The sequence below is a fragment of the Apus apus genome, chromosome 19 (assembly GCF_020740795.1).
Source record: "Apus apus isolate bApuApu2 chromosome 19, bApuApu2.pri.cur, whole genome shotgun sequence".
In the NCBI taxonomy this organism is placed as follows: Eukaryota; Metazoa; Chordata; class Aves; order Apodiformes; family Apodidae; genus Apus; species Apus apus.
Genome location: NC_067300.1, coordinates 10,749,869 through 10,760,465, shown reverse-complemented (window position 1 = coordinate 10,760,465; position 10,597 = coordinate 10,749,869). Strand labels below are relative to the sequence as shown.

Here is a 10,597-nt window from a genome sequence, read left to right as displayed (position 1 = left end):
ATTAAGGCTTGTGTTCTTTTCTTAAGAAAAAAAAAAACAACCAACCAACCCAAACAGGCACAGGCTGCATTTGAACTGTCACACACAAATCTACATTTGGCCTGAGCCACCATCACAGCTGCCCCAGGACCCCCCTCCCCTGCTGCAGCCCCCCAGGATGGGCAGCCCCCCAGGATGGGCAGCCCCGCTCCTCCCCATGGGCAAATGGAAACACTGGAACGTGAATCCATGTTTGTTCCTAAGGCAGAGACCATTTTCCATCGACAGTAACAAACCAAATCATTGATTCAATGAATGGATTTAGTTGGTTGAAAATTTTCATGCAGTTAAAGAAGATGACTCCTTCAGATCAGGTTGAGATTTTATAAAAATTCACATTCTGTAAATTAGCTTTCACAGTTACACAGACGGGGGCTGATCCTCATGTAGAATTAGATACACCAAGCTTTTCACTTATTTCTTTTTTTTAAAAAAAAACTTTCCTAAGTGTTTAAAACACTGCTTTGCTTAAGTTTTGCCTACAGTACCTACCGTGCTACTGAACGTGTAAAAGGATCTTCACCAAAATCTCCTTGGCTTAGAAAAACACTGGTTTTTAACAAGAACCTTCAGTCTAAAAAGAATCATGCCAAATAGGAAAAAAAAAATTAAGAGAAATTATTTGCAGAAGCAATGCTTGTTTTGGGTTTGTTTGGCATGTTTTTCTTCTTTTTTTCCCCAGGTACAAGCTTAACATATCTCTCTGGCTGTAGCCAAGTTAACAGATAAAGCATCAGCAAAATACTCACTCTAAATTTTCAATTAAAAAAAAAAAATATCTTGAAACAAATGTGTTTCCCACCCCCCAACCCACCCTTCCCAGTTCCTAAGTCTGAAGAGGAGGGAATTAATAAAAACACATAAATGGTTGCTTTAAAATATACAAAGTAAAAACTGAATTTGCTAGTAACCATTTGCAGAAGAGGCAAAGTAGCAGTTATACAAATTACACAAAATCTACTGTCATTCTTACATTAGTACAAAGTGATTTCACTGAAGGAATTATGTCAATATTTCACATTACAGTTAAGATAGAAGGGGTGTGTCAAACGCGCTGACACCCTTGTTAATATCTATCCTAGATTACACACAACAGTTTTAAGAAAGGACCCTTAAATGATCTACATCTGTAACATGTTATTGGCCTTTAAAAAACAAAAAATCACTTGCAATACCTCACAGAATCTTCACGTTAAAGCATGACCACCTTGTAAGAGTCCTTGTCAAATAACCTGCAGAAATAATGGAGCATCTTGCTATGAGTGCTCAACCCTCTCACTTGTGTGACAAGGCACATCTTGGTTTCATCTGAGAAAAATAATTCAAGTAAGACTGAGCTGTGCTGGTTCTGGAGAGCGTGTGCTGATAGTTCATGTGCTGGAGGTCCAAACGTGCATTTGTTTTGCTATTTGGTGCACGTAACCAATGTCAGGTCTTTGATCTGGGTCAGGGTATATGCACATGCTGACCAGCTCCCGCAGCTGAAAGACAGGAAAACAAATGAGAGGGGATCTGCTCCTTTCTTACTGGGAAAGGCTACACATTTGTCCCACCACTGGAGCCCAGGGCAGGAGCTGGGAACATCTTTCATGCAGATGTTCCTGGACAGGTGGCAGGCAGATGTCTGTACTTCCCATCCCATGTCGTGTCCCCCCCCCCCCCACCTTACAAAAGGACCAGGAAGAACTTTTTCCATCAAATCTTAAGCATTAAAGATTTCATCTTCCACACAAGCCCATGGATTTTACAGTCATTCCCATGTAGCACAGACACAGCAGGGGCCCCCAGCTCAGTGCAGCTCTACAGAGAATGTAACAGCCACCCCCGAGCTGTTACTGGGCATTACAAAGCTTGGGTTTTGATTTTTTGTTGGGTCTTTTGTTGTTGTTGGCTTTTTAAAATCTTTTCCTGTGGGATTTTTTATTCACTTCAGAGAACCAGAGCAGAGATGATCAGTGTCATCAGATAAGAAGCAGCTCGTGGTCAGCAGGAGGCCAAGGTAGGAGCCAGGAAGGGACCCCTCCCCAAGGGCACAGGCTGGAGGAGACAGTGGCATGAGCAGGATCGAAAGAAGGAAAGAAAAATGAGATCACTACCAGAAATCTAACTGAGCTGACATGTGGGGATAGACTTTTCAGTGAAAACGGACTGTGAAGAAAGAGGGAGGCAGAGGGAGGGGTTTAAAAACGTGTCCTGAGCAGAGGTCTCTGTACAACTGCACTTCCCATCCCACACCAGCCCCTGGGAACCAGACAGTTCAAGGTTTTAATGTAAGAACAGCACTTGTGCATCTTAAGATACTGGAGCACAGCTGTCAAACACCAGTGTTTCCTGAAAACCTTTGTGAGGAAGAGACTGGTCATTGATTATGTTTAATAAATAAAATGCAGACGGGCTGAAGTCTCCCCACCCCAACCCTCTTTATTGTGCACATGAAAGATTGTAGCTTTTAATTATACAGACACTGAAAGCTGCTCGTACCCCTGAGGCACTGGGAGAAACAGCCTTGAGCCTCTGATCTTCTCACATCCTCCCAGTAGCCACAGTACCAATTATTTTAATGGTAATTAAAAGCATGACCATACAGCTATCAGGCACCCAGCTTCAGCTGCATTACCCTGTGAGGTTTGCAGCTCTGGGTGGAGCAAGGCCCCTGTGCTTCAAGTTGCTGCTGGGCCTGGAGCACATTTCAGGGGGATTCCTGCAGGGCAGCCCATGCATGGGCAGGGGGCCCATCCTCTCCTAACTGCTAGGATGACTTTTTAAATTCACCTGTAACTGCTGAGTCTGCAAAGATTTAACACATACCTCAGCCCTGAGCAGGCAGACCACCACCAAACACCCATGAACAAATTAAAATGCTTCCAAGGCTCTGACCAGAGCCCACACTGTCAGTACAATATGTCCAACCAGTAGCTCTGCTCTCATAAATACAGCACTTAAAGCACAGCTCAGGAAGTTTTGTCCTTTGCTGATGACCAGGACAGCAGACATTTCACCAGCAGCTCCAAGGAACTGGCAAACCAAGCCTTGGTAAGCACCACCAGCCTCTGTCTCGAATTGCAGATTTGGTCCTGATACAGAAAACTAATCCTGGCCAGAGTCCCAGCTCCTCCTTCTGCTACAGGGAGCAGGCCAGTTGATCATGGGAGGATTTGGGCTGGTTGGCCACAAACAGCTACAGACAAGAGGAACATCACTGAATGGGAACACCACCAAAGCATTCTTCAATAAATGCTCTGCCTTGTTTATGTAAAACAAGGCTGCAGCTAAAACATCCATGTGATCAGCAGTCAGCCTGCAGCTGAAGCCACTTCTAGACCCCCTTACTGGGCTGAAGGGAAGACAGGCCGATGGCTCTGGAGCGTGGCACTGCCTCTCACCCTGCCCTCGGACCCAGGGTCTTTCCTGCCTCCCCACAGGGCTCACAAAGTGGGGGAAGGGACGAGATTAGAGTGGTGGTAAAGTCTGTGCCCTTCCATCTACCAGAGACACTGGCTCTTGAAGGAAAATGTGTGTGTCCAAACCAAGACCGGGTCTGGTGCCACGTGCTGCTGCCAGCAGCTGCCTCTGCCCTTCCCAAAAAACCATCCTGCCTGCACCTTTGTCAGGCTTGACTGCTTTGAGACCAACACACGTTCCCCTTTGGCCATGTTCCCCAAGAGCATCTGAAAATCCCATCTTTAAATGTAAGCATGAAACCAAATATTGTTTGTGGTGGAGTCATGTTCTAACAGTCACAACAGCTCCAGCCAGGAGCAGCAGCCGCTGCCGCGCGAGCAGCCCCAGCCAGAGGGGAAGCCCCACCAGCACCATCTGCAGCTGAGCTCTCTGGGACCTGGCGCCTTTGAGCTTTAAACCATCCTTCTCACCCTGGATTGTATCGCCACACTACACACGCTCTTTAGCACTGCCAGAGGGAAGCAAACAGACAGTAATTGTCAAGACAGGAAACACATCTGTCAGCTTACACTAATTCTTGCTGCCAACAGGCATCTCCTGCAACGCTGCAGCAGCAGGGCCAGGGAGCGCACGGGGCCGGGACACGCTGCTACAGCAGCTTGGGGGGAAAACAACATTTAAAAGTCCCCTTTTCCAGAACAGTTGTCAAATAATCTTTTTGCATGAGTTACCTGGCAAGTAAAAAAACCTAAGTAAAATGTAAGATGTGTGGTGCAGGGTCTGTCTCAGGATGGAGACCAGACCGTCTGCTGCCAGCTGTGTACGGTATTTCCCCTGCATCCTGCCTCAGCTCCTCAGGACTCTGAGGTAGAATAAAACAAAGGAAAACCCCCAAAGGATATGGCAACCATTTAAAATTACATTAGCCATTTCCTTTCAAATAGAAGGCGACTGTAACTGAATGAGGAGGTAAGGAAAAACAGCTGGTTTGTGTAGGTAAGGGGGAAAAAAAACCTAATTAAAAAAAAAGGTCCAAAGGCACTGAACAAAAACAACACCCATGTCTGCAGCTGAAGTGAAACACAGCCCAGCAAGCACCACAGTGACAGAATTTTTACTCTCCAGCTACTGCTCCACCCTCGCTTTCATGTGCACAAAATCCAGACTTTAAAAAGCCCCCGTATAGCTGCTGTGTAGATGCTCATTGCGTTCAAGTAGATAGTTTTTCTTCCTTTCCTGTCTTTTTCTTAAAAAGAATTTCTCCCTCATTACACACTGAAGACCTCAAACAAAAACGCAAGCACCATTATGGTATGTTGTGTTAAGGGAAAGGAAGCAAAGGAGAGGGTTTTCCCATGATTCACTGTTGGTTTTTGCAGACTATCAGTTTCAAAAATATTCCCCACATGAAGAATTCTCTTTTTGTCTTAATTTAGCTTGTCAATAATCAGACTTCACAATGATCGTTTCCTCTGCCAGCTATACAGGCACCCAGGACACTCCAGCCATCCCCAGTTCTGCCTGGGATGTGGGGGGTTTCCTTCCCAAGTTCCCTCTCCCTGTGCAGGGAGGATCTTCACTGCACCTACCACACCACCCTGCAAAAACACTCCCAAATTACCTTTTCAGAATAATGTTCAGCTGGAAGAGGTGGGTAGTCACATTGCTCTATTTTTTGGCAAAGAGAAAACAGGTTCATTTTATCTCCATAGAAAGGACTCTGAAGAGCTGCCATCTGGAGAGGAAAAACAGAAAATATTTCAGAAATGCAAAGGATCTCACAGCCCTCAGACCTGCTGGTTTGCAAGAGCACATTTTGTTCCTGCCACAGCCCCAGAGCTACCCCTGGATACAGCCACCAGGCAGCACTGAACCTGGAACTGAATCTACCTTTTCTTGTCACTGTGATTCTGTCCAAAACATTTCAGATGTGGGATGTTGGGTGTAAACAGACAATTCTACAGGTACACAGAAAAAAAGGTACCTTTAAAAAAAAAAAAGTACCTAGAAATAGGATGCTCAGAGCACAGGGCAATCAGAGCCAAGTGGCTCAAAGCTGACTGCGGAACCCCCTCAGGATCACAGTCATCCCTTTAGGAAGTAGCTCCTCCATCTTTGGGGGCCATGGTTCCAATCCTGCTCAGTTAGGAGCATATTATTTCATTCACACTCTGTGACTGGCAGCTTTTTAATAGACTGCTACAAAGAATAAATGCATTATTTCTGGTCATTTAGCTAGCTAGAATATGAAGAGCCTTGTGAGCATGAGTAATGTACTTCAGCCATTAAAAAAAAAAAAACACAACAAAAAAGCCTCAAAACAAACCTCATCCTGCCGGAAATCTGCTATTTAGAAAACAGTATCCCAGGCAGATTTGGGAACCAAACTCCTGAAACTTTTCTTAATCCATCTGGTCTTTTTCTTCTTTCAGTTCTGTTTTATGAATCCAGTATTTGCATCTCCAAAAATATGACAGATGTCTGAGATAAACAGGCTGCTCACACAGCAAGGAGAGCACAGTGGAAGGCTTGGGAAGAATTCCTTCGAGGGCATGTGGAGACTCCTCACAAAGACACATCAATATTATACTTAAGTCTGAGGAAGGAAATGGCATCTTTGCATGTGGAAAACCATTCACTCTGCAAGCTCCCAACCAGGAGCTCTAAACAACCACTGAGGGGTGACCTCAGAACAAGAGCTGCAACCATCTGGGCATTTCTGGACCTGCAGAGTGTGGCTGAAGTGGAGCCTGTGGAAGGAGCCTGGTGAGCCCTGCACCTTCCCTCTCACTGACCCAGCAGGCCCAAGCCCCACAGACCCTCCAAGCTCCTTGGCTTATCAGAGCAGGGGCTGCTCAAGGGCTGCTCGTCGCTGTCAGAGGCAGCCCCGCGCAGCACAGCGATTCCTGCCTCTAATGAAGCACCACTGGGTAATTGTGGGTATTATCCACTCTGTTTGGATCTTTTTAAACCATTTTGCTACAAGCCCCATCAAAATGGCAAGCTTTTCATACTGAGGCCAGCTGAAGTTGATGCTTCTCACTACAGCTTTAATAGGGGGTTATTTGATGATTATTAGTCCTTTGCTCATTACCATGGGCTGTGAAAGCCATCTGAAGGTGCTGTCTGCTGCTGACACACAGCAAGCTCCCTGCAGAATTAAAAAAAGTCAATACTAGATCCTCCACTCTATTATCCTGCAGTTAGGAATCAAGATTGATAGATTATTAGTGATTTGGTGACAAGACAAGCAGCTTTGATTAGGGCAGGGTTTTGAACCGCTGTGTTTGGGCTGGTATCCCCGGGCACTGCAGGGGTGGCTGCACCAGGGGGTCCTCCCAAAACCTCATCACTTAACATATCTCCAAGGGTTAAGAAATGCAGGACACATCAAGATCAACTACCCTTGGTTTAAATTATAAACCTGTTTTAAAAATGTGTTTCTTCCTTCTTGGCAAGACCTGGTGGTGGTTCTGTGGAAGTGGTGACAACCTGACCCAGGGGGTCAGACAGTCCTGCAGAGCCACCAGACCCTCAGCAATGCCTCCTGAGCCATGATGAGAAGTAATAAGCCACATTCCAGCCAAATCTGCAAGGTCATTTCCTTATGTACCACCAGATTAGAATATTTGTCAGAAAGCTCTTCCAGAGCCATTTATCAGATATCCAGAGAGGCTTATAAAAGGTAATACAGAATATAAGGAGCTACCTAAATTACACTGAAGGACCCAATGAACTGAGCACACAGCTTCCAAAAACATCTCTGAAAACTCCAGGCTTGTTCAGCTTTCTGTCTGCAATGCTTCATGTAGTGTAGCTTGAGATATCTGCTGTGTAAGTGACATTTAGTGTGCTTTGCTGCAGGCTGGGTGCGAAGAGGAATTAGGCCTTCAGCAGCTGCACAGAGCAGGGTGTTGGGGAAGGGGCACACTTTTACTTCCCCGTGGCCTCCCCACTACCACCAGTAGCAAAGCTAAGCTGCTCCTCACAACCCTACAGACCTGAGTCTGAAGAGTCACCCAGCAGGCTTGTGAATGGAGCCCCAACAGCCCTGTCCCCATGGCCACCTGCAAGGTTTTGAAGGCAAATGGTGAAGTTGTAGCACTGTCACTTCTTTACTGTTGTAACAGTAACAGTCAGTGAGGGGAAAAATTAGACTCTAATCTCCAGTTAAGAGATTGATAGCAAACTGCTCTCAATCAGTTAAAACTAAACTGGAGAGCCTGGCACACAAGGTTGTTCCACGAAAACCACTACTGGGCTCATCAGGGAGGGCACAGAAGGCAGCCAAGGATTAAAGGTCTCCAAGGTTTCAGTACAAACACCAATAATGCCAGTAAGGTCGAAAGGGATTTTTCAATTCCCACCACCTTTTCTTTCCAACTCTAGCTAAACCGTCATGTGCAAGAGGGGAGGAAGGGAAGCACAGTGAGGTTTGGGGTGGCAAAGGCAGGAAATTCCAGAGGGAAGAGCTGGCACAGACATTCCGACCAAGCAGCCAGGGCTGCAGGTGCTCCCAGCCTGCCCCAGCAGCCTGTGATGCCAGCCTGGGGTTTGCTCCTGACATTTTGATTAGAGCAATTACTGCAGGACAGCTAGATCTCCATTTAAAATGACCACCATGCAGTATGACTGGTTAAAAATATATATATATAGGAATCACTGTTAGTGTTTAAATTGATTGTCTTGCCAGAACTGCTGAAGTCATTGCTTGTAGCTATGTTCTGGAAATTAACAACTTATTTTTATCCCCTCCAAGTTATCTTGCTGACAGGTATCTACAGGAAGTGAGGGATGAAGACAGTTACTACTATATTGATAAGATTGAATAAAAAACACTGTATGATTATCAATGTCAAAGCTAAGTGGTGCTATGTGGCATCACATCCCAAAGCCCTCAATGCTCCCTAAGCGGATTCCAGTGGACACATGTGTCTCTGAAGGCAATTTGTACATTAAATCTCTCTGCAGCTTATCTGCACAATCTATCTGGAGCAATATCAGAAGTGACTCACAACCAAACATCACTGCCTTGCTTTTAAGCCAAATGGAGAACATTCTCCTTACAAGAAATTTGGAATATAAAATAGAGCTCCTTCAAAAACATACAGATTTGATTTTTAATTTTCCAAATTCTAGGAAGTTAAAGCAGTCAAGTGGTTGTTTATCTACAGAGCATAAAATTGGTAACTGTTCAGTCCTCCTTGGAATTTGCAAGATCTCACAGCTCCTGCTCACAAAGTTGAGGCTTACCTACCTACGTAGGAAGTAAAATTAAGAGCACTTCACATGCCAAATCTTTCACACGTTACTGTAGTTCTGCTACTCCTACCAGAGAATTATGTTTAGTGTGCAATTAAGTCAGCTTCTTGAAATATAAAGAGTACCAAGACTACTGTGCCATAAGGGGACCATATTGCCTGCAACAAAAACATATTTTAGCACAAGGCTAAATATTTCTCTCTGCATAAATCTGGAATCCCTTCTCCAGCAGAGCTCAGCCTTGGGAGTGACTGGGAGCAGCCTGAGGGAGAAGCCACACACTCCAGCAGCAGAGGAGCAGGGGTATCCAGCTTGGGCTGCTTCTGAGAGACTTGGCAAGTCCAACACACCAGGCAGGGCCAAAGCCCTTGACACCGCAAAGCCTGAAACTGAGGACTCCTCTTTAGGCCCAATATATGAAGAGTACCCAGAATTGTTCAGCATAGTGAATTACTGGGAGCTCAGGCTTCGTTCTCCCCATTCTCACAGAAGTCTCCAAATTCCTTGACAAACACCCCCAGCAGACCCAGGAATGTCCAGCTACACTGCACCATGCCAGCTTTCACCATCTCATGAGAAGAACTACAAACAAACCCATCCTTTACAAAGATATCAGCATCTTAACTCTAAGTTGCTGCTGCTTTGGGAATTATTAGAAGTCTCCTCTAATCTCTCACTAGAGGTAACAAGACCGAGCACAAGCACAAAGTCACCTGATTTAATCTCACAGTTTTCCAAATGTTTTGATCAAGTACTAAGTAGGGTGTCTCACACTTTCTCTCCCTCCTGTCCCATGGGACTTTTAAAAACAAACCAGTGATACAACTATGTTGAGCTCCAGGGTCTCCAAAGTCAATCTTCCCTTCAGCAGATCTAGTGCCCATTTGCTCTGGTACTACTAAGGCCAGTGCTGGGACTTGACACCACTTGTAGTAACTTCAAGGACATTTTTCCTAGACATCCAGGTAAGTATTTTTCCTTAATGAACCTCTGTGCTGTGCCAAGTGTTCAGGACACGCAGCAGCTGTGAGCAGCTGTCCAAAGAGCCTTTGCATCACGATGGAAATACAGACACTGGACAGACACTAGTAAAGCTGAAGTGGCTTTACCAGGATTTTACCCATTGGTTTCACTGAGTTTCCAGCACCAACCCCTCTCTCCCACCACATGCCACATTCCCCCTCTGCCCCCAGCAGATCAGCCCCCACCCAGCAGGCATGCAGCTGTGCTGGGGAGTGCTCCTCCCCACAACACATCCACAGGGACCAGGCATGGGAACACTGCCTTTTATCCTGCCTTGTCCTAAAAGGTTTGTTTAATCAACCAGCTGAAGTACATGCCAAGGTACAGCAGTTTCCACATCTGATGTGCTCACAGAACAAACTACATTTCTGTTTATTCTCTAATTCCATGTGGTTATGGGAAGTTGTGGTGAGAAGCAAAATGTCACCAGTTCACATAATTTATTAGCCAGAGAGGATATGAGCAATATGCTTATTACAAAATATCCCTGGGATTTTTAATTCTCTAGGCTGGGATAAGTTTTCTAAATGTTGACATGCACTCTCACTTGAATTCAAAGATGGATACATTTTAAAAAGATTAAGATTAGATTATAAGTGTACAAGTACAGGACTGCTAAAAATGAAATTACAAAACCCAAAGTACCGTTACAAAATTATGGCAGTTACTTTCAAAATATCTAATAGCTTTTAAGAAAGAGTTTCACACTGTAGTTTATACAATGTGTGTCTCCATTTTTGTCTGTGCATTTGGACAGAAGTCAGTGTACAATCAGAAAAAATTCCAGCTGTAGTCTATTAGACTCAAGTTAGAGAAACCATCTCACATTACATATGAACTCTTTTTCTTAATTAAAAGCTTTCAAAATTAA

At 44.9% G+C, this 10,597-nt stretch overlaps 1 protein-coding gene across 5 annotated transcripts in view; it reads right to left on the bottom strand.

The window, feature by feature from the left end:
* Positions 1–286: 286 nt before the first annotated feature.
* NEK6 (NIMA related kinase 6) overlaps positions 287–10,597 on the bottom strand; it is a 57,241-nt gene continuing 46,930 nt past the window's right edge. For all 5 annotated transcript variants that reach the window (XM_051637030.1, XM_051637029.1, XM_051637026.1 and 2 more), the window contains 2 exons: positions 5,063–5,176; positions 287–1,520 (listed from right to left, as the gene is read on the bottom strand). In XM_051637030.1, the coding sequence (XP_051492990.1) occupies positions 1,410–1,520; positions 5,063–5,176 (225 nt within the window). In that variant the 3' untranslated portion in view covers positions 287–1,409. The remainder of the gene's footprint in view (positions 1,521–5,062; positions 5,177–10,597) is intronic.